At 38.5% G+C, this 24,743-nt stretch overlaps 2 protein-coding genes across 2 annotated transcripts in view; both read right to left on the minus strand.

Moving 5' to 3' along the window:
- Positions 1–10,585, minus strand: part of LOC144646246 (uncharacterized) — a 15,977-nt gene extending 5,392 nt beyond the window's left edge. Inside the window, exons 1-10 of the mRNA XM_078505791.1 lie at positions 10,426–10,585; positions 6,835–7,088; positions 6,390–6,672; positions 5,804–6,087; positions 5,097–5,264; positions 4,717–4,760; positions 4,225–4,331; positions 2,765–3,077; positions 1,725–1,817; positions 581–658 (exon numbers count right to left, since the gene is read on the minus strand). Of these exons, the coding sequence (XP_078361917.1) occupies positions 581–658; positions 1,725–1,817; positions 2,765–3,077; positions 4,225–4,331; positions 4,717–4,760; positions 5,097–5,264; positions 5,804–6,087; positions 6,390–6,672; positions 6,835–7,088; positions 10,426–10,542 (1,741 nt within the window). The 5' untranslated portion in view covers positions 10,543–10,585. The remainder of the gene's footprint in view (positions 1–580; positions 659–1,724; positions 1,818–2,764; positions 3,078–4,224; positions 4,332–4,716; positions 4,761–5,096; positions 5,265–5,803; positions 6,088–6,389; positions 6,673–6,834; positions 7,089–10,425) is intronic.
- A 7,572-nt stretch (positions 10,586–18,157) lies between these two features.
- Positions 18,158–24,743, minus strand: part of LOC144662193 (scavenger receptor cysteine-rich domain-containing protein DMBT1-like) — a 31,900-nt gene continuing 25,314 nt past the window's right edge. Inside the window, exons 19-26 of the mRNA XM_078522957.1 lie at positions 24,644–24,730; positions 24,128–24,181; positions 23,237–23,410; positions 22,343–22,465; positions 21,209–21,565; positions 20,391–20,619; positions 19,450–19,733; positions 18,158–18,585 (exon numbers count right to left, since the gene is read on the minus strand). Of these exons, the coding sequence (XP_078379083.1) occupies positions 18,317–18,585; positions 19,450–19,733; positions 20,391–20,619; positions 21,209–21,565; positions 22,343–22,465; positions 23,237–23,410; positions 24,128–24,181; positions 24,644–24,730 (1,577 nt within the window). The 3' untranslated portion in view covers positions 18,158–18,316. The remainder of the gene's footprint in view (positions 18,586–19,449; positions 19,734–20,390; positions 20,620–21,208; positions 21,566–22,342; positions 22,466–23,236; positions 23,411–24,127; positions 24,182–24,643; positions 24,731–24,743) is intronic.

Consider the following 24,743-nt stretch of genomic DNA (forward strand, 5'->3'; position numbering starts at 1 on the left):
CATCGTCAGTGATGATGATGACCTTCGAGTCGAAAACGTTTTGATTTCAAGAACTTTAATAACTTTTTATCCTTTTTAGCCTTTTTAAATTATGCATGAAAATGTTACTTGCTTCTACAAATTCTTTCAATTCCAAATCACTAAAATATAATTTTATACTCTTTTTATAAATCATTAGCTTGAAAACTTTGACTGGTGAAATAAGCCTGCTTTACGGAACATATCTAACATTAACTTATGTAAGAAGGAATATGTAAGGACGAGAGTATTTAAAAAGCACTTACAAGATGTTAAGAATTCCAGTCACATAAGGAGGTTTCATCCTTCGACATTTTAGTAATTTTGATAAGTGTAAGGAAAATTTGATGTTGATGTTATTAATGCAGAAAAAACTGATGGAAACAGAATAATGGTAAATATAATAAGTATATTGTGAAAATACTTCATTAAATCTCTTTCCTCTTGAAAGTACTAGAAGAGAAAATTTTGATATGCACAATTTGTTTATAGTAAAAACACTACATTAGGCCCCTCTTCCTTATCATTGTCATGATGATAAAGAACAACAGTGGTAAAATACCTGAGGAAGGACTTGGGGAAGGACTTGGGGTTGATGCAATATCTGTGGAACGTGGAATTGCCTGAACTGGATATGTGGCTATTGCAAAACATAGTGCATGAAAATATTAGTTGTTTCTACACATCCTTTCAATTTCTAATCTCTAAAATAAAATTGTATACTTTTTATAACACAACAGCTTGAACGTTTTGACTGGTGAAATGAATTAATCAAAAATTCACTTTTGTAAGAAGAAATATGTAATGAAGAGAGTATTTAAAAAGCACATCAAAGATGTTAAGAAGTCTGGTCACATCAGGCATAATATGGAGGTTTCATCCTTCGACATTTAAGGACGTTCGCGCTAATTGTTTATGCGCATCACCACTGCGCACGTAATTCATGTCGCAATGCCATGCCACGTCATACTTTGATCGCGCGCGCTGAGTAAAATTTCTAAGAACATTTAGGTTGGGTTGCCGTTCCGCTAGCTTCGCTTTCAATTTGCTCTCTTAAATGGTCGGTGACCCCTACAGTTTTCTTAACGGAACACTTTTGTTAGTTAATATGTACGTTTTGCGAGAAAATGAAAAAAATCTATTGAGTGGAAGTTTGATTTTTTGTCACACTGACAGATTGAATTCCGCTTTTTGAGCTTTCCTTTTTGACGTATGACAGTTTCAAATGCGTTTTTCCAGGGTTTAGTTTTACAAAAAAAGATGGCAAAACCAGGAATTATTTACGCAACAGACGCACTTCTACAAAATGCGAGTAAGATCGTTAGCCTCCGTTTACTCATCTTTGATATTTTTAACTATAAACCCTGTAAACCATGCTGAATTACGTGCGCCAATTTTTCAAATTCAGGGTAATTTTCTACACACTTTCTCTCCGAAACGAAGTCTGTGACCCTAACTTTTTTTGCATTTCTGACACAATTAACTCATTATCTGACTGCAGCAAAAATATTAAAGAAATCTTTCGAGTAGAAAAATTTGGGCGCGAACGTCCTCAACAAACAACAAGGACAATATTTCGTCTGGCGATTGCATCTCTGTAAGCCTGTAAAATCCGTGAACATAAAAAGATATTTTGTTCTTGTTTTTTTTTTTTCCTGCATAAACACCTTGTATGCCATTAATCAAGAAAACTGCAGTAAAAATACCTTGAGGGGAAGAAGAGTAATAACTGTAATACCACCAGGGATTTCTTTTCTTGCGGCTCAAGACTGGCAACGGATTCGAGCATTCATCCACATCTGAAAAGGAAGAAAAATGAAGCATTCAATACCTCACTCTGTTGTTTCAAAGCGAAACATTAATATAAGTCACGAACTTGTTACTGTCTCCATTAAGGTCTAGCTAAACTAGGAAACAGGAGGCAAATGTTTCTCAGTTTAGTCGCTTGGGAAACATAATGTTGCGGAAACAAATTTTGCTTCTCGGAAACATGAACATGTTTTTTGGCATCAGGTCAAAAAACCTATGCTGCCTAGCTAAGCCACCCCAGAAGCAATGTCAACTAGTTTGTGCGCATGCGTGACACTTTGTTCCCGAAACATTGTTTCCTCGTTTAGCCATCCGGGCAGCAAAGCATTTTCTTTGCTTCCGCTAATTTTACCACCTACGAAACATGACAAGGAACTATATATATGTTTCTGCAACAATGTTTCCTAGTTTAGCCAGGCCTTTACACTTAAGCTCCGGCTAAACGATCAAACATTTTCGTCCAACATCGTCACCATCGTGTTGAACGAGCATGTTTGACCGTTTATCCACCTGTCTCAACATTGCATTTAATTGGTTCAGTCGATGTTTGATCCATTTTCCACCATTTTGCTTCATAGTGTCTTCCTTGAACTTTAAGATAGATGGATACATTTTTGATTTGTAAGTGTTCTGCGCAAAGTTTCCTTGGACAGGTTATAGTTATAAGTATGTGGATAAAAAACTCTGATGCTGCCTAGCTTGTAATTTGGGCAATGTTGGATGACCTAGTTAATAAGGGGACACTAGAAATTAAAAATGCCAAATTTGCTAAGCAAGCCCTTGTAATGATTATGAGAAGTACTAAATTTAAACAACGTTTTCTAAATCCCCATTTTTTCCTTTTTGCAGAATTACAAAAAAAATGTAATTTGAAAATTTGTGCTCGGCATTGGTATTGAACGTTAGTAAGATTAACAGCACCCTAAAAACTTCTCACCATTGCAATTATAACTGTCATCAATATATGTCCCCTTGGAACAAACTCCAACATCAAAGGTCCAACTTTTTGTGGAGCTGACTCCAGGTGTAGGGGGCCCATCTGAGGTACATCCCAGGCCCACCACTGCACCACGATCCATTGTAACGGAGTAATTTCCACGCATGCTCAGTACAACTTGTGGCAGACGAAAGCGAAGAGTGAAGCCTTGTCGACCAATGGTGACGTCACTGGAAGTGCGCGTGTCAAGTTTGTATATCACGTGACCTTCCAAGATGATTCGAATGAACTTCGAGTGGCGTGGTTTCTTGATCTGATCGGAGAGAGGAATGTTTACTAACTTAATTTTGCGTTTTTAAATCACATCGTATACCGTTTTTGGATGTGCTATGTGCTATCTTTCAGCGTGAAATAATACTTGGCTTGAAAGGTTTCTTTTCTGTTTGGTGTTATTACCGTTACGAGTTTTGACTTAATAACTAAATAAACTGCCAATACATAGAGCATATTACACGGCAGCAAGAAGATATGAATTTTATTTTCGAGTGGTAAAGCAATATTTTACGAATGAGCGCAGCGAATGAGTAAAATATTGCTTTTACCACGAGAAAATAAAATTCATATCTTCAAGCCACCGTGCAATTTTCTTTCATCAATGTCACTGACAATAAATAATTCGCCGTTTTGAAATCTGTTTCTGCTCAAACTCACCGCTTTTCTACTAATTTCTGTTAGCGAAGTCTTGTAGATCGGCAGGTGGAAATTCTTGATTTCCGTCCCTTCGTCTGACTTTCCACAAGCAAGAAGCTTTTTTTAAATAATTTCAAGTCATATGAAGTTTTCTTCTTCGCGTTAGCACTTTCCTGCTCCTCAGTAAAAGCTTTTATTTTGACCTCAGTGAACTTTAGTAATCGCCGGATAGCTCGCCATTTCCAACCGGCGTTGGCAGCTTTGCACAAACAACAGTGCAAAGGCGGGAAATGACGTCATCGATATCCTCACTAGTGAGGACATGGAAAATACGCCACTACAGTCCCGGATGTAGTTTCGTATGAATTTCACGAGTGGTCTATTTTCCAGTAAAACACTCGCGGCTATATAATACTGATCATTACGTTCTGTTAAATATGTTTTGTTAATATAAACATGCCCCTTACTTACTTCTGTTAAATTCGAGCTACAGAGGTCACAAATCCTCATTTTAACTTTCCAAATTTGACAAAGCTCATTGACATAGTAATAAAGTTAAATGGGGATTTTACCTGTTTCTTAGCAAAAGGTGGCCAAAATCAAGACGACTGAAGGATTCTCAAAAGTTAGCTTGCAGTTTCACTTCTTTTAGAATTAAGTTGATGCAAGAGATGAATTAGTCTAACTAAGTTGGGTGGGAAAGTGGTACAAACTGTTGCCGTGGGTCTCGCGACAATTGTCTGCCTCTGATTAGTGAAGCATCACATTACCTGTTGGTCAAACGTGATGTTGAAGTCGACAAATCCAAATCCCCATGGCTTCGAAAACGTGGGAGTGACAGGAGTACGGGATGATAAGATCGGTCTTGGAGTGTTGTCTAAAAACAAAAAATTATAGATCAGTACTAGTTTACATTGCATGGTAAAATGGTTACTCAAGTTTGTTTCAGTTACGGAGAAATAAGACGAAAGGCGTTGAGTTAAGTCTTTAATGACAAATTTCATCATAAAGCCAGTGGGTTCATCTGAAAATTCAGTGTACAGAAACTTGTGACGACACATCGCTGGTTAATTAATTAAGAAATTGTATATCTGCGTAGGCCAAATAGGCCACCTCTACCTCCTAGCTAGAGAAAGTACATTCCCGACAACATCCCAATATAAAAAGAAAACTTTACACCAAGCTGTAACATCCCTTCCCCAACTCACTGAAAAACAACTATTAAAAAATTCTACACAAGCGAATTTTGACTAAATACTTACTCGTCCCAACAAGAATTGTAATGCATCTCGCGTCGCTTTCAATTCTGTAAACAGAAATAAACATGACTCAACATCAGGAATTTCTCAGAACTGGCATGTAAATTGCTCCGGTCGCACGTTTAGTTAGACTTTAGTTGAACCCGCTCTAAAGAACGGTCTCTTTCAATAATTTTTTTAGTAGAAAAGAAAAAGCTACTTCCCCATTAAAGAACATAAGAGGCTTGACAGCAAGGCAACTTTGAAGAGAGGTGCTTGAGGTTACTCTAAACAGCGGCTATCCCTTAAGAAACACTAGCGGCTACATTGCGATTTACCAAACCTACCATTTTAATGATAGGTTTGATTTAAAAATCAATAAAATACTATACTTGCTAGGTTACCTATACTCGTCTATTGCTTTGAAGCAGAATATATGGCGTCCTTTTTGGGATAACTTTGGACTCCATGACACGTTCTTGTAGTAGACAATGTCCCCGACGTGATCAGTGTAGTTCAAGAGGCTGGTAAGATGCATGTAAAGTGGCTTCACAGTAACAATCTCTGCAATCCTGCAAAACAAAACACTGAAGTTCGGTAAATGAAAAAATTACATAACAGGCATGTTTTCTATAAATGGCAACATGGGGCGTCAACTGCTTCAGTGATGTATTACTGCTAGCAGTTCTATTCTCTCTCAGAATAATCTCGTTGAGACACTAAAAGATGATTGGGACGGACGAGAAAATATCTAATCGGGATGACGATCGTGGTGCGGCGCAGGCAAAACGACTAATATTGCTGTAAAACACCCACTCAAATTTCCTCGCCATGAATTGCATTGCACTCAACCTAATGCTGCACACCAACTACTCACTTTGTAGACCTCTCTCGTAAGAGATAAGATAAAGGCCTCAATTTGGAATTTGTACAAATTAATAAGACCCTTCTAAGCCACGAACCTTACTTTTTTTAGTTTTTAATTCAGTGCAAGTATTCTACCCACAGTTTTTACAAAACTTGTGAAAAGTACACAGTCTTATTGCTGATATTCCACCAGGAAGGAAGAAAGAAACTGAGTAGCCCACTTTTTCGTCCAGTGATAAGTTACCTCCTTGAAGAATCGATATGTTTGACTTCAATGACGCTATAAAACGTGTCACCATCTGGCACCTCCTCACACGATCCGTCATTCGGGCTCTGTCCAATTAGAATTGGATCCCTGTTACATGGTCCTGAAGAAGGAGCCACATGTACCAGAAACTGCAGACTTACATGACTGAATGGAGTGGCCATTTGGAAATCTGTTGTTATAGCTGGAAAGTCTTCCAAAGTGATGGCTACCGCATGCCAACCAAGGGATGCATTGCTATGGAGTCTAAGGGTACATTTTTCCTGTTTAAAGCGAAATAAAAATGATGAAAAATGTCAACTAAAGTAACCCTTCGAACCATGCATCTGTCTATGATATAAACGTCTTCATCTAAACAATGTCTTGCTAAACACAACGTCATGACCAGAAAGCTAGGGAACCGTTTGCAAGCTATTTACAAACCATTTTATCCGTCGCACCACAAGCATATGCTTATGATGACAGAATAATCAGCTAATTACTTAACCAGCTGTTGCACTGGAATAACTGTGGTCACCTTTATGTTTTTGCTCTATGACACCGTTTTTTAAAGCCTTTAACTTACTTTGTCCAGCGTGCTGCTGTTAAATACGTGGCAAACACCACCACATTCTCTATATCCACCAGCTGACCATCTACAGCGCACTTTATCGCTGTCCGAGTCCTCTGCGGGGATAGATATTGTTTTCGAACAACCTTGCCTGTGTCGCACAATTGAAAATATTGCAGAGATTGGAGACGAGTTGATTTTTCCGTTGTCTTGTCGCCTTGTTAGGTTGACAGTGGTCGACAGAGACCAGGTACCATTTCCTCCATTTGTTAAAGGGATCCAGCAGCAACCACCGTAACTAGACAGAAACAATACTGATTACTCAGCTAATAAAAGACAACTTGTCAGTTGAAAGTATCGCAATGGTCAAAAGCTGTACTCATCAAAAGAAAACGAGGTTTTAGAAGGATTAGAAATGAAAGTAAGTTTTAACATTGGAACACAATGTTATTCAACTTACCTTACAAGCCAGGGACCTTCATCTGGTAAAGTGTAATTAAAAGTGTTTTCACCTTGTGTATAGTCTTCGTTAACACTGAATTCAGTACAGCGAAATCCGGTATCTGCTATGGCCACACGTTTATGATATTTCATATGGCTTGCATACCAGGAGTCTCCACTTCCCACAATGCTATGTTGTGAAACCATTGCACTATCGCAGTAGTAGGAATTTGAGTAGGATCTTCGGAAACTCAACCGGAAGTTGAAGATTACCTGAAAGAAGCACCATGAAGCAGATCGTGCGAACTGCTTACTTATGTACTGTTACAAATCGATTACGAACATAATGGGCAATGTTAAGATTGCAAAGAGGTTTACTTGTGTCCACAAAATACGCCTAAAAGGACATTTTGGGAAATATGAGTAGGGGTATGCGCTTCGCTTGGTGTACGATGAGCTCCCCTACCCAGCCACTTTTCACCGCCTCTGTTCTTTTAAAAAATCTACATAATTAAGAGCAACTCTCTGTAAGAATCAAGCAAAGTAAAAAAATATAACTTTTGCCCTCCCTTCAAATTTGGCATGCAGTAAGATATCAAGGGGGATGTACAAAAATGCCCTTTTTTAAGGTTTATATAGGTAATCACATGATTTCGAGTGCAATTTGGGATAAATCAGCACAAGTAAATGTTTCAAGGACTAAGCAAATTTGTAGTCTTGTCATCTTACGAGATGACAAACAAAACGTGTTCAGTGGGCTTACGTTTCCGATTCGTTCTTAAACATAACGGAATTCAGCCGAGCTTTGTAAAATCCAGATACCGCAAGGGAACTTTAAAGCTCTCTGTCATGCATTATCAGGTGCTTTTATCCTTATTCAGTTGTATTGGTATGGGCTGAAATGTCCAATTTCAATTCACGCTTGTAATTTTTCTTCTTTACGAGCCGTCGCGTAAGAAAATCCACGATTGGTAGCTTTCAGTACTTTCATAAAGCCTCTCTTGTGCTGTACAAACGTTCAGTTCCTAGTACTTTGGTTTATATACTTATAACTTTCGTTAAATCGGTCAAACTTTTCATGAATCGTTATGTTTTTGCTCGATTTTTGCTCTCTCAAACACTCCGACATCGGCCGCCATTTTGTTTTGGCGCGCTTTCCGACTTTCCTGTCAATCAATTTATTAAATTTCAACTTTCTGCACTCAATTTCAACTTTTTGCACTCAATTTCAACTTTCTGCACTGTTAAGAATTAATTGACGTGCTCTCAGCAAATGAGCATGCAGAAATTTTTGTATGTATATTATTACCCTTAGAACATGCTATGAAATGTGAAAAATGTAAAGTACTTAAAACACTACTCTTCAAGGCTTGGATCAAATATAAAGTTATTATTCTTGTGTACATTTATGTATCGGACTTCATTACATCAAATTTACAACGATTAAACAGTCAAATAACTAGGTACGTTTTCGGCAGACCTATATTTTTATACTAAGAATCTGAAGAATACTGATATATATATAAAGGTATTGAATTGAATACACATATATGATGAATGGCGGCTGGAATGTTTTAAACGATTCAAAATTACAGTTTACCTGCTAAGAAAATTGCCTACGATAATTTTGAAATCCATTTATTTATTGAGGTTAATGATAAGAACCTGTGCTACAATAAAAGGATTATTAAGCATGAACTAGACATTTAACAAAGTCTGGTAAGAAAAAGTCGAGCAAAAATTTAAGTTAATTTCAGCTAAATTATATGTGATGTTACTCTCTGGTCTTCAAAAAGAACTACAAGTAAAACAAAACTGTATTGTTTGTGGTGTTCACGTTAAAAGCGGTAAAACCCAGTGGTAAAAGCCGATTGGAAGAATTGCCTAGATACTTTTGCAAATACACTACCGGTTTCTTTTAGCTGTCCTTCAGCGTTTAATTTACTCTTTTGGTGAGACCCACTTATGACAATTGTCATTTTTGGCTTACTGTATACTTCATAGAATTTAAAAATATCGCGACCTTAACATCTCTGGAGAGGCTTATAACTGAAGACCACTAAAAAACACGTCCATCTCAAAGGCTGAAATCACGGTCGAAGATTCAAAGTCTTCAAGCTTCAGCCTTCTTACTGGTGAACTGGAATTTTTCACACATTTTGAGAGATACTTTTTTCCATAACCACGGACAGTGCTGCTAAGACACGGCACATCATTGTACGTGGGGCGAAATAACATAAACATTTCGTTTCGTTTTGACATTTGAATTTCTTCAACTGAAGGCTTTAATTTGTTTTAAAATCTTCCAATTTCAAAGCGAATTTTTAAACGGCTTTGTTCAATGCTAGATATTGAGTACTGGTGTCATGGTTTTTAGAGTCAAAAGTTTGGTAAAAATCGGAAGAATGCTGGTTGCATAATCAAATACTACTGGAAACCCATAAAGTCTGTTTTTGAAACCAAGACCCCAAATGCTTAAAGCATGACTCTCTACACGCAACTCGATATCTAGAAGAAAAAGATCTCAAGGGGCGTGAAAGATCTTGTCATGCAGTGGAAATTTATAAAACAAAATAACAAAGAAAAATAACATAACATAACATAACATAACATAACATAACATAACATAACATAACATAACATAACATAACATAACATAACATAACATAACATAACATAACATAACGAAACGTAACGTAACGTAACATAACATAACGTAATGTCACGTAACGTAACATAACATAATATAACATAACATAACGTAACGTAAGGAAACGAAGAATAACGTAACATAGTTTATTTGAAAAGGTCGAAATAGAGGTAGCAACAGGCTGAGGTGGACCTTGATATGATAAAGCCAAACAAAGACGATTAAAGCTTAGTTTTACCGCTACGAGTTAATTTTAACGCTACGTTCGTAAATGCGGTAAAGTGATTCTAGTTGTTTTATTTACTCCTCTTTTAAAGAAGGATAAGCTGAAACTTGAATTTTCCTTTAACCTATAACTGACTTCCTACTTTATAATATGGGTTTTCCGTAGGAAGCGAAATGATTTCTCTGTGCAAGTTACAAAAAGGTAAGAGTCCACCACTGATACGTTTTCCTGCATCTAAAATCAAGTTGTTTTAAATCTCTGGATTATCCTTGGGTTTTTCCTGAGAAAAATAAAGCTCTATCGTTGAATCAGATAAAATCGGGTTGCACAGTTGAGATTTAACGATCTCTCGGGTACAAACTGGACAAGCTTGCAGAAAAGTCACTTTCTCGTTTCTACGTTGTGTGGAATCTTATTTTCTGTAACTTAATAAATAATAATAAAATAATAATTGTGATTTTTTGGCTCTTCATCCACTGTTCCCTGAACGAATTGAAGATTAGAAGTGTTGGTTTTTATGGAGGGAGGAAAACCGGAGAACCCGGAGAAAAACCCTCGGAGCAGGACGACAAACAACAAAAAAAATTAAACTCAACCCTCATATGACGTCGGGTCCGGGAATCGAACCCGGGCGACACTGGTGGGAGGCTAGCGCTCTCACCACTGCGCTATCCCTGCTGAAACGCTTCAAGCAACCCTGCTTTCATTCTACTTTTTCAGTTTGCGTTAAATACCTTGTTTGTAAAGTTTTCATCAGGCTTCCAAGTTATGATTCCACCGCGAAAACGCGATGCTTTTGTCTGAATTGCGAAGATCACAAAAACAAACCAAAAAATCAAAGTAGAAACCATTGCGCTCACGGAGCAACATTAGATGCAACAAACTGACTTGAGTTGCAACAGGGCGTTATCTAAGGTTTTGAATACGTACCTCATATCAAGTTTTTGTCCTGTGATGCGCTATGTCATTCTGGTTCCAGGAAAGTGCCTGTTTACTCAGCGGGTTTATTAGTGTCATGAAAGAACTACAAAGCTCAGAAAAATGGTCAATTTGCACTCATACGAATCAATCAAGGGTTTTTACTTTATAGAAGATTATTTTTTCTTCGGACTAATCGTATCAGATGGTTAAAATTAATTGCATTGTAAACATAACATCAGTCAGTCGGGGTCACATTGGCATTAAACTCGGTGCACAGTTGACGCAAATCAGCTGCAGCTAACAGCTGCTGAGACATCTCAAAACATTTTCTAGTGTGCTTAATGGACGATTTGTCAGGGTTGAGTCCTGAAAATTTAGCTACCGCGCCTACTCATGGATTCTCAGGAGGGGACAAGTCTCATTTTCTGCGACCCGCTTCATTTTAAACATCACACCAGTCAGTGAGTCAGTTTGGCATTAAACTCTGTGCACAATTCGGCTGACGTAAATCGAGAAGATATATTGTCACTTAAGTGAAAAACATAATTCAGTGGCACGTCCCATTTTCTGCGACCCGCTTCGTCGATCGGGTTCTGGGAAAGTTCATGTTTACTCTACGTTAATGCACTCATAGCAATCAATTAAGGGTCCTATTTTAGATTGCTGTGCGTGATTGACGTAGGTTAAGAATATCTGTTCTTAAAGGAGCAATGTCACGATCTTTTAAGTCATTTTTCTGTTTACTTTCAGTTTGATGAAAACCTTAAAATAATTGTTGTCTATACAGAAAAGCAACAAAGGAGTAACAAAAACGCGAAAATAACCAGGGATGGTTTCGACTGACGAAGATTAAGTCGGATTACGAATGACAAAGTTAAAAAAAATTGGCCATTTTTTTTAAGATGCGTTGTTCATGACGTAGCTCTCTTGAAGACACATAAAAAAAGCATGTAGCAAAACATGTTTCAGCGGCACGTTCTACTGTTGTAAAATGGGACGTGTTGTTGCAACATATTTCCCTCATACACTTTCGTGTGTATGTACACTGCTACAGTTTCGCTGCAACATGTCCGGCAACAGTTTCCTGTGTCTCGCAAAAGAGGCGGGGGGGTCACGAATTTGAATAAGTAAAAGAACTGAAAAGAAATTAAATAGAAAGTCTAATATGTTACTAGGGTGCGTTTCTTTGAGAAAATTCAAAATTGATCACACGGATACTGTGTTCCCAAAGAAACGAAGAAACCGAAAATGGATTTTTTGCCATGGCAACCCCGTAAACACATTTCGCACAGAACATAAATATGCCAGTTTTCTTCCACTTTGTACTGGGAAGCAAATCATGACGCACGCTCGAGTGACTCTGTTGCCTGCGAGCAGGCTCTCTATTCGGGGGCAACGTGAATTAAACTAGCATGAATGATCACGGAAATTCTAAAATCGTCACAAACCATCTAACTTAAGAGGGCGTCTTTCTTAAAAGCACCCACTCAATTTCGCTTAAAAAATAATTTTGCCTGAAACTCTGTCAACTGAAAGACATTACCAAGGCAAGAACTAAAACAGATATGGTTTGATTTGAAATGATATTCTGGCCGCGTTAGGAGCCATAAAATATTTTCCCTTGTCGGCGCCGGTCACAACGTCTCGAAAATTGAAAAATATGCACTTTACGCAACACTGTAAAATATTTATTTCGCATCATCTAGTCGCAAATTTTATATCAACTTGCTCATAAACCTTTCTAGTTTTACAAGACAGTCACAATTTGCCTCTCGATTATCCTGAAAAGGCAAAATCGAGCGTATTATGACCACTACTAATCGCCTTTGAGCAAAGGCTGTAAATTGGCTTCGATTTAGAGGCTATTTTTTAAATTTTGGGACCAACCTAATACTTCTAGCCTATCCAGCCGACAAGAGTAGTCGTTTATCTACAAATATGTGCAAAATCCCATGTACGTTTTCAATATTTCAAAAATTATGACCGTTTTTATCAGCACATGTACCAGCATTTTCGATTTTTCGCCTATATTAAAATCGACTTCTCTCGAGCAGATTTTGACACACATACAGCCTACCTGCTTCTCATCTCGGCTTATGTCCAACGTTAGACGGTTAACAATCCCCAGATTGCTAAATCTCATAATAACTCCAGCAAATTGGTAGGTATTGCCTTCAAAACTTGAGCACCACGGCATCTATCGAGTCCCTTGTTAGCGAGCGAAAGCCCGAATCCAAGGCTATATTTCGCACTAAATACCCCCATTAAACACCGTTTCAGACCCGTATTTCTTCGAGAATCAGACAAAAGACCCTCCGAGACTGGTATTTAGAGAACATAGCCGTGATTTGAGGTCTTAAATTCCGAAGAAACAACACCATTTACAGTGTACATCTCGACAATCGATACTGTGTGATGCTGTTTCCGCAGAGGTCCGCATAAATGGGGAGACCGCTGCTCGCCTGTGCCAACAACCACGGCTAAATGTTACCATATTTTTTTAAATCAAAATGTGGAAAGCAATTTCGAGTTTTAAAGAAATCAATCCTATAAATAAATAAACAAACACGAAGCCTCGTGCCAAATGGCCCATACTGTCACAGCTTATCCCGGTTTCGATAGCATTAAGCGGCTAGGAATATTTCTACTCCCTCCTGGATGGAATTCTAGTCCATCGCAGTTCCCCACCCCCCGGCCCTCCCAGCATTATTTTGCCGGTACCTATTTATACAGCTGGGTGGGTAGAGGCGCTATGAGAGTAAAGTGTCTTACTCAAGAATAGTACAACACAGTAACCCTGGCCAGGGATCGAACCCGGACAGTTCGATCTGGAGTCCGGCCGACGCGCTAACAAATAGGCCACCGCGCCTCCCATATGAATAAATAAATAAATAAATAAATAAATAAATAAATAAATAAATAAATAAATAAATAAATAAATAAATATCATTCGCCGTCTGTAAGATATAGCATTTTGAATTTCGGAGTTTCACGCCACACAAGACTTTAGACGGCCGCCAGAAAGCTGCCACGTTTTCTTAAAAAAAATTGCCTTATCCTGACATTTTTAATACTCTGGACAATTTTTGACGGATAACTAGAGTACGGAATAACGTGCAGATCTGAGGATGGGCCCTAAGCAAACCGAGGAGCAACGTTAGATTTTCGCCGAAGGTTAAAGAACACCTTACGGCACGGTTTACACTAGGAGAAAGAACTGGGCGAAAGGCACACCCTTCCCAAAATGTCGCCGGATGACGAGAAAGATGTCCAATGCCTCCAGGAAAATACCCGTTAACCTGGTAGACCAGGTTAACAGAGAAATCAACGTCTCCCATCCCATCTGCTACGACACGTATGACTTCTGTGAGTGTTACTACAGCAACACGCTTCAAAAATTCAATGTGGTCATGCTGAAAGCCACCTGTAGCCACTTTGGGATTCCTGTAAAATCAAAAGAAAAAAAGAAAATTCTGATAGACAAGCTGACGGACATGATCCGTGAATATGAATGTGTTTCTGACTAAAACAATGTTAAACATCCCATAAGAGTAACAGACAGTCGTTGAGTAGTCTTGGCTTCACGCCTAAACGCAGCTGTGCTTTCATTACGTTAAGTCCTCTCATCCCTCTCATCAAAACATAATGTTAAGGTAGGCAGGCAGGCTAAGAATACCTGTACCATCACATCCTATAGGTGGTTTTCACTGTCATGCCGCGAAAAATAAAACCAAAACTATTGAGTAAAAAAAAATCAAGAATATTACAGATTGTAGAAGACTACTATATAAACTACCGTTACTTGTTCAAGTCTCAGATCTGTACATTATTCCGTACTCTAGTTATCCGTAAAAATGTTTCACGCAAATTTGGAGAGCACAGACACTGATCTGGCATTAAATTCTGCTACAAATCAGAACACCATCACGAAAAAGGAAACATTCAAATAAACACTTTCCGCAAAACCTCGACACTAACTGTCCAGAGAAATAAAAATGGCAGGATGAGGCAATTTTTTTTTTTTTTTATTTATTTATTTATTTATTTTTTTTATTTATTTATTTATTTATTTATTTATTTATTTATTTATTCATTCATTCATATGGGAGGCGCGGTGGCCTATTTGTTAGCGCGCCGGCCGGACTCCAGATCGAACTGTCTGGGTTTGATCCCTGGCCAGGGTTACTGTGTTGTACTATTCTTGAGTAAGACACTTTACTCTCATAGCGCCTCTACCCACCCAGCTGTATAAATAGGTACCGGCAAAATAATGCTGGGAGGGCCGGGGGGTGGGGAACTGCGATGGACTAGAATTCCATCCAGGAGGGAGTAGAAATATTCCTAGCCGCTTAATGCTATCGAAACCGGGATAAGCTGTGACAGTATGGGCCATTTGGCACGAGGCTTCGTGTTTGTTTATTTATTTATAGGATTGATTTCTTTAAAACTCGAAATTGCTTTCCACATTTTGATTTAAAAAAAATATGGTAACATTTAGCCGTGGTTGTTGGCACAGGCGAGCAGCGGTCTCCCCATTTATGCGGACCTCTGCGGAAACAGCATCACACAGTATCGATTGTCGAGATGTACACTGTAAATGGTGTTGTTTCTTCGGAATTTAAGACCTCAAATCACGGCTATGTTCTCTAAATACCAGTCTCGGAGGGTCTTTTGTCTGATTCTCGAAGAAATACGGCTCTGAAACGGTGTTTAATGGGGTATTTAGTGCGAAATGTAGCCTTGGATTCGGGCTTTCGCTCGCTAACAAGGGACTCGATAGATGCCGTGGTGCTCAAGTTTTGAAGGCAATACCTACCAATTTGCTGGAGTTATTATGAGATTTTATAGCAATCTGGGGATTGTTAACCGTCTAACGTTGGACATAAGCCGAGATGAGAAGCAGGTAGGCTGTATGTGTGTCAAAATCTGCTCGAGAGAAGTCGATTTTAATATAGGCGAAAAATCGAAAATGCTGGTACATGTGCTGATAAAAACGGTCATAATTTTTGAAATATTGAAAACGTACATGGGATTTTGCACATATTTGTAGATAAACGACTACTCTTGTTGGCTGGATAGGCTAGAAGTATTAGGTTGGTCCCAAAATTTAAAAAATAGCCTCTAAATCGAAGCCAATTTACAGCCTTTGCTCAAAGGCGATTAGTAGTGGTCATAATACGCTCGATTTTGCCTTTTCAGGAGAATTGAGAGGCAAATTGTGACTGTCTTGTAAAACTAGAAAGGTTTATGAGCAAGTTGATATAAAATTTGCGGCTGGATGATGCGAAATAAATATTTTACAGTGTTACGTAAAGTGCATATTTTTCAATTTTCGAGACGTTGTGACCGGCGCCGACAAGGGAAAATATTTTAAGGCTCCTAACGCGGCCAGAATATCATTTCAAATCAAACCATATCTGTTTTAGTTCTTGCCTTGGTAATGTCTTTCAGCTGACAGAGTTTCAGGCAAAATTATTTTTTAAGCGAGATTGAGTGGGTGCTTCTAAGAAAGACGCCCTCTTAAGTAGTAAATCTCCCAATACCCGATTCCCTCTATAGCGCGCGCCTGCAGGGAATCACGGTAGTTGTATTCATCAAACCATGCACGTTGCTGAGTCTCGCGCATGGTTTGATGAATACAACTACCGTGATTCCCTGCAGGCGCGCGCTATAGAGGGAATCGGGTATTCTCTCTCCTGCGTGAAGTTCGTTTGATGACGCATCCAGTCTACCGCAGAGATCGAGTAGTGTCTGTGATTGGCTACCCGGGTTAACTGGTGCAGTGGTCATGAATGTATTTCATTGTTATGAAATTTATTTCATAATCATGAAAACTAAAGGCAGAAGGACGGTTAACGTTTCGAGAATCCTCTTACACAGTAAAGCCATTGCTTTCCACACGGACGCTGCAGCTAAAAAAACATCATTCCTGACCGATTAACCCTTCAGACAAATGACCTGATAGTAAAATTACATGTCATTTTAAATATACTAAGAAGATAAAATTTGTAACGCCAAACAGCTACGTTATGGGCCTTTCGACCTTTACTGTCCTCGTTAGATAGAGTAGATACACTTGAACATTGAAATGACAACGATCAGTAAAGTAAGTAACTTTATTTGGTATGTAGGAAAATTGCAGCAAATGCTGATGTGGACCTGCTATAACTACAATACATAACAAATGAATAACATGGGAATATATAAAATATCATGAATAACATGATATATACCTTACAATATAGCGCGTGTCAAGATCTATAACTAAGTACGACCCCGGGGGGGGGGGGACTCCCATATTAAAGGGACGGGGATGCTCGTCGGAAATTTTGAAAAGAACCTCTAAAAGAGACCAATCTGGGTGTGGCTCAAGCCTTTCTTGACCCCTAAAAGATACCAAAAAACTAAGAATGGAGTTTATATTTGTATATTTCTTTGTGTGTAACCCTAAACGAGACCATTATGGCTAAAAATATTGGCATTTTGGGCGTTTTTCCCCGGAACACCCTAAGCGAGACCAAAAGTCCGAAATTTACACCCCTAAGCGAGACGACGAGCATCCCGTCACTTTCATATGCGAGTCCCCCCACCCGGGAGTACGACTTACTAAGTACAGTAACCTAATGTAAGTAAAACAAGTTTAAATGCAAAAAGCTGAGGCTTTCATGATTGTTAAGAACATACATTCCTTGAATCAGATGAAGATAAAAACCCTTTCGACCTTTTATAACCTACTTCTATTTCTCTTTTTAATAAAGGCTTGAATAGAGTAGCTTTCAATTGACTCAATTGACTCAGTGTTGAGAACTGAAGTGTGCTCTCATTGGTTGTTTTTCATTATACGAACACTGTGTTTTTGGTTTAAACGCCTCTTTTCCTTTTTTAAAACCAATTAGGAGCAAAACCAAAACAACTCACGACCACACTTTGGCGAGTGTCTCCGCGGTTAGCCCAGTCACATGTACGTTTTTGCTTGAGTTCTGATCTATCCTTATATGTAGTGTCTATGTCACTCTTAATGTTGCAGGTACTATAAAGTCATAAAAAACTGCTCTGTGACAAATAAACTAGCCAGTATATGATTATAATGAGATATACATGAATAGCAAAACAAAGCACTGGCAGTGCTACAGCACTACCAAAAATGTCACGCGTCACAACACCTTCTTACCACTACCCCATACCCCTTGGGTGAAAAGGAAGTCTACTAAGCAGAAGTCTTCATGCTCGCTTTCGCGAGTTCTCTCGCGCTTGGCACGGTTGCATCACGGTACGTTTTAGATTAGAGTTCTGATTGTTTTCTATCTGTATTTGTGGTGTCTTGAAGATTCAGTTACTACTGGTAGGTCATAGGAAAACTGGACAATGACAACAGCCATGATAATAATGAGATACACAAAAAATAGCAAAACAAAGCACTGGTAATGCTTCAGCACAACCAAAATGTCACGCGTCACACCACCTACTCTCCTCTCCCCCGTGCCCCTTGGGTGAAAAGGAAGTCTTCTAAGCAAAGCCTTCATCTCGCTTTGTGGTTTTGTCATATGAAAACTGCTTTATGACAAATATACTACCAATGTGTAATAATAATGAGATATACAAAAAACGCAAAAGGACGCATTGGCAGTACTATACAGTATTACCATTAATGTCACGCGTTACACCACTCTCCTCCCTATAACCCTTGGGTGGGAAGAGAGCCTTCTAAGCAGAAGCCTTCATGTCGATGTTCTGCTCTCCCAGCTCGTTCACGTCATCATCCTGAGCAAAGCCATCGTTGTCGTAAGGGTTCTCTTCCTTCACGTACTTGTTGAATTGTTCCATCGCGTAGACTTTGTTGCGGTCTGCCAAAGCACCCTTGAAATGCTTCTTTACGTGGATGACTGCAACAGCAAGAGCAATGGCAAGAAGGAGAAAAACTCCACCAGCCGCCGCCACGGCTGTAATGGGGGCCATGTTTGTTTGCGCTTCAGCTAAAAGGTTAGCAAAACAAATAATCTGATTAATTTTAAAAGGTATTGAAAGTGTGTGGCACAGTGGGGTTATGGTTGGTGTGTTGACTCCGGATCGCCGGCGAGTGATCCCGTGTAACTGTGTTGTGTCCTTGGGTAAGACACTTCACAATGCCTTTTTCCGCCCATAAGTACGAGTAGGCAGCGTTAACGTTAATATTGCTGGGGCAACCTGACAGAAAGCTTTGGAGTAATCTGAGATAAGGTAACATCACATCCAAGATAAATATCATACGTCTTGTCGCTTCATGCTACAGAAACCGTATTTAAAGCGTCAATTCTTATTAAGAATTCAGTCACTGTAAAGTAAGTTGCTCTTTTCTGTTGTGTCATATTTGTCCTTGCAATCAGTAAGAAATAAAACAGATATTTAATATTGGGAGTGCAACAGTTTATCAGGTTTTAAATTTTTTACTGACTTATCTGTGGTTTAAAAACTGTTTTAATACAACCTATATACAAGGGTTGGCGCAGTCCCCTGTAGTTCCTACTTATCAAGGCTTGCATGTGCAGTTGGCTTTTTAGCAGCAATTGTATTTTCTTCCTTTTTCCAGTAATCTTCCTACAACTACATACAAAACTTTTGGGAAGCTTTGCACTTTTGTTCTTTCCCTCGCCTTCCCTATTCAGCGTTGAGATAATAACAACCTTTTGCACTCAAGATTGAAAGTGAGAAACCAACACTGTTAAGGGGAGAGGGGGATCCTAAAACAGCACAGGAATAGTGTTCAATTTTAAACTCACTGTAATTGGGCATCTTTCTACAAGCTTCCCAACTGATTTCCTCTGTGCTTGTAGATTTCTGATCAAAATTATGTTACTCACCTTTTTTGTCAACCTTTCCTATTGATTTCTTCTTGAATGTAAGTGGCCCCGACGACATCTCGTACACTTGAGTGCTCTCAGAACCAGGCTCCTCGTCCCTACGCCCACGATTGCGGGAGCAGCCCTGAAGACAGCGTGAGCGGGCAGTGTTACGGTGACACGCCAGGACTTCACAGTGCAAGTGGACAACTGGATGGTCTTCAATGAAACGGAAAGCTTGAATACTAAAGCGCTGCTTAGAACTGATGGAATACGAGTAATTGAGAGTGGAATCCAACCCACATCTGCAAGTAAGTCAGAAAAATTAGTATAAACAGGTGACCAAGTAACTCGAATAGGGTAAACTTTGCGTACCCTTTCTAAAATTCACTTACGCGACCCTTCGCAATACCTTACATATTTATGCCAAAGATTAAGCTGTAATTATTTTAGTTTCAGTTTGGCCGACATAAACTGTCGTTTTCTCCCCCCAGTTATAATAAAAGCCTGCGTTCAGTGAGTAACGCGAGTGTACACTGAGGTTTTCATAGCTTGATGGTGGAACATTTTGAACTCTGTACTCGGGTACTTTGTATACTCGAGCGCCCTGCTAAATAAGCATAATCCTGTCAAGTTACATCACCAAAATAGAACATCGTCAAACAAATTCAGACGACAGGTTTTATTAGCTAAAAAATCGAACTTATAGTTATTTGGTTATTTGTTAGTTGTTTATGCTTGCGCCTTGGCGATGGATTAACAAATTGGGCTAAGTATGTACGAATGTGGTCAGACCAGGCCCTTTTTATTCCAGAACTTTTCGAAAAGACTTGACACCCTTTGTAAGGCTCTATCTATCTGTTCTATCTGGACTCTTTGGCTGAAGATTAGTCAGTGCACAGAACACTTCCACGTCTACAGTAGCAAATACCTGATAACTTTACTTAAGTATATGTATTTACCCTCTTTGTAAGAAGATATACTGAGGAACTGAGTATGGGTCTGTGGAAGGCGTAGCTTTGCAGGTGTCAGCAAACACGACCAAGTTAGACTGGGGTGCCTCGACTGCGATTTGAACGAACAAACGATCCTGCAGGTTTACTGTGATTGGGTAGTCGTGAAAGTTATACGGTGTATAATAGTTACTTGACTTGAACAGATCCATTGTGAAGGTAAAGTTGCCATATCCACCTATGAAAAGACAAAAACGATTAGAGGCCTACCTCTCGGCCATTTTTCGGTTAAGTTCCTCCCGGTACATTGGTCCCAGCAATCCCAAAAAGAACAAAACAAGTCAAAGCAAAAAACTCAAGTAAAGAGTATATGGCTGATAAAATTTCGGTTCATAACCTTGTTCACACCACTTGAACGTTGCACTGGGTTCAAATTTCAGAACTCTCTTGTCAATTAAACATTCAGTATTCTCCAGCAAAACAATTAGCTCCTGGGTATATAGCTATGATTTGCCGGTAATGTGTGTTCTTTAAAGTACGTTAAGAGTGCATGGGGTCAACGTTTCTGAAAACGTAGTTTCTTGGCCTGGATAGGTGAGTCCGAAAATGTAATTATTTATGTGTTTAGGAGTGTCAAATAGAATCATATAAAATTATTCAGTGTGTTCTTTTCCTGGGGGAGGTTCCATTATTCGGAAATTTTAAAAAGCAATCCTTCGTTTGGAATTCCGCACGTAAGGTACTAACTTAGATACTAACTGAGAACAGTGAGATTGTTTAAACAGAAACAAACATACGAAAAAACACAGTTTTACTACATAAGTTACCTTCAGAAGAAGTCACATAGTTCTTCCACGTTTTGAAACTTGGATTTCGTACTATTGCCTTTCGTCCGTAACTGCAGTAGAACGGAATTGACACGTTTTGATCCCGCGTTATGACGTTCCCGCTAGAAAACGCAACGCTTCGCACTTTGTTGTAGAACGTTATCGCGTCCTCGCTTTCATTATGCGTGGTTCCACAGTCGTTTAGGTTGGTGCGCAAGGTAATGTGGGTATCATTGTAGGATGCACGGCATGACGGGTAGAGGAGAGTCAGTTTACTGGGATCAAATCCTTGGAAAGATCTCCTCTCTAGGGAGATGAACATTGCCTCATCCGTACACTTCACATTAATTCCAGGCTCTGGAAAAAGTTAAAATAATAAACACAGCATTTAAAAACAGTACGGAAGTTCTATGTAACGGTTAAAATGCTATTTTTTTTCTAGAAATAAATGATCATTTTCATGTAGCTTGAGACGTACTCATCTCCCAGCTTCTGGTTTGGTTTGCACTTCCGGTCATAAGGGATATTCTTTATGTGTTCTTACATAGAATCGAGAAAAGAGTGTTCAATTCTTTTTGCTCAATGTCTTCAACAAGCGAGATAGTTCTACATTTATTTTATAATTTGTATGCATGGTATGCGTATCTACAAGATACATAAAACACAATTAACTATTGCAATCATTTTGCTAGCAAAGTGGGTGAAAAGTGTTATTTTCTTCCCTTTTTCTTACTTCATTTTAAAGCAAGAATCATTTGTTTTCTCTTACATATTAAAAATGAAGTCTATTTCGGTGTGGTTGTCTGTGCAAGTCGTTACCAACTAGATCAGTGATGAAAAAAGGGATAGATCGAATATCTAAATGATTAAACTACTCGCCCACATCCATATAAATCAAAATTCGTTCTTGTCTCAGCGTGGTTGGGACAAAATGTTGATGAGGGCTTTCCGATCTAAAAATCTGAACCTTAACAGGTCTCACGGACGGGAGCTTTAAAATCAAAATTGGGAACTCTCAGAGATCTTACCATAGGTTTTCTTCAAAAGTGTCAAAGAAAGGTGAGAAAGAAGCGTCAACTTTCGCAGATTAATGATCCATTTGACAGGTTATTTCGTGTCGTTTTATGGCCTTACCATGGCAAGTCTTGTTGTCAAAGCCCATCGTGGTACCTTCGCGACATTTGCAGTAGTGAGACCCAGGAGTGTTGATACATTCGTGTGTACAGCCGCCATTTTGAGTTTCACATTCATTGATATCTGGAAACAATAACCAATTTAAATATTATTTGCAGCATTTCATGGCACGTTGAAATCTCATGGGACAAGATAATGGAAAAAGTAAACTGTCTAGGCTATTTAATTGTGAGATAAAATAAGCATTTTAAAGCAAGAAGAAACTAAATAATAAAAGGGAAGGTCGGAAGGTAGCTTTTCTTAAAATTAAATGCCTTTCTTTTCATTAATAGTGGCGGATCTAAGGGACCTGGTTTCCTCTTTTTGAGAGGGAAAAAGCTCACTTTCACTCTGGTTCCCCTTCAGGTTTCAAGCAAGAAACGCATGTTCATTACCCAATTATATTTAAAGGACTATAAAAAACGTTAACTGGCTAGAATTATTAAAAATAATAATGAGCTTTTGGCTGTCGCTCTACAGCCTACGACGGATAAATAATTGACTTTTTTTTGTATTTAGCTTTTTATCCGTCGAAGGCTGTAGAGCGACAGCCGAAAGCTTATTATTATTTTTAATAAGTTTAGCCAGTGAACTTTTTTTTATAGTTTTTATTATGTCTCATCCTGGCTGCGCTTCAATCTTTAATCATATTAAAAGGAGTTACGTCTTGGATGGCGAACCTTAAAACATGTATCCCTAAAATCTGTACTTATTGCTGCATTATTGGTTAGCTGCTCTACTGTGGTTTGAATGAATTCTTTGTTTTACGTCATTTGGTACCAAGAAGCTACTCGTATTTTATTCTCGTGAAAAATGCTACAAAAATTTAATAAGCTATTACCATCCTTCACTTACCCAGACAAGTCTTCCCGTCCGCTTGTAACTTGTATCCCGGTTGACAAGTGCAGTAATAACTGCCCCACGTGTTAACACAGTTATGCTGACATTGGGCTGGAAGGTGCAATACAAATGGCACCCGAGAAGCAGTGGGCGTTACCGTGGTAACTGATGCTTGGATGTTCACTGAGCCTGCTAAATAGAACGGAGAGAACTCTAAAACATAAACACATTGCTTTTTCATTTTTTTTTTTCAGTAGGTCGCGCAGACGTAAAAAGGTAATAATTAAGGTTATGGTTGTCAAGGAATAGAATCGTAACAAAGAGTCTTGCATCAATGGTGGAGAAAATAATCAAACATTATTAGCATGCTGTATCATGTTAAACTAAAATAATGACAATCAATCAAGGAGAACTTGCAGAGGAGTTCTCAACTCATTGATGATTTAAATTCTAAACGAGAAAATCGTAGCAGTGACAGTGATTGGATATCTGTTCATAACTAGCATTGATTTTTAGGATTTTCTTCCCCGTATATTCTTTAGTTTTAGTTTCGCTTGAAAAAATATATCAAACGCTCAAGACCGTGTTTAATAATATTCCAAACACCTTGAATTTATTCAGAAACACCTCGCTACGCTTCGTGTTTTCAACTCCGTTCGAATTCTCGGTGTTTGGAAATCATTATAATGAAACACTGTCCATTTTGATATATTACTAGGAATAGATGACCTCCAAGTGAAATTTCTATAAAACTACAATAACATAAAAACAACAACAAAATTTTCACCTTTATGAAAAAAACATTGTAAAATGAGATTTCTAACAGTATAGCAAATATCCTAAAGAAAGCATGTACTAGGACTGCTGAATTAAAAAGTCGTATTTTTTTAAGAACTGAAGAATTACCAGTAGCTGCAGCAGTCCATGGAATATAACCAAGAGATTTCGTTGGAGATATTGCTATGGGAGATAAAATAAACATAAATTTTAATTGTTATCTCCTACTACCAATTAATATCTCGTTTACATATTCTTGCAAAGAAGGTTATTCGCTGTTTTCACCGTTCCCAAAATACATCTTGTTTACCCTCCAAAATTTTTGCATAAGCATTGTTTTCGATTTCTCTTGGGATTTACAATGACGTACAATCATCCCAAGAGAAATTGAAAACAATGCTTATGCAAAAAAATTTTTGGGGGTAAACAAGATGTATTATGGGATCGTGAAAGCGAATTGTAAGAATTGATTGTCTAGCCTGGGAACGTAATCATGGAAAAACTAAATATGACTATCTAATTAATAGACACAAGCTATTACCAGGGCGGGTTACCGTAGTACCGTTGTTCACGATACATTCAATCTATAGCTATGTACCAAAATGTAAGTACCTAAATATAAAATGGACAAAATGATTTACTAACAATGTGTTGAAGGGTTCGATGATGCGGTGCTGGACAAATTGCACCACAATGTTGCTCCTGAACTTAAACCTTGATGGACGCCATAACCTGGATGTAAACA

The sequence above is a fragment of the Oculina patagonica genome, chromosome 1, assembly GCF_052425735.1.
Source record: "Oculina patagonica isolate OP01 chromosome 1, crgOcupat, whole genome shotgun sequence".
NCBI lineage: Eukaryota > Metazoa > Cnidaria > Anthozoa > Scleractinia > Oculinidae > Oculina > Oculina patagonica.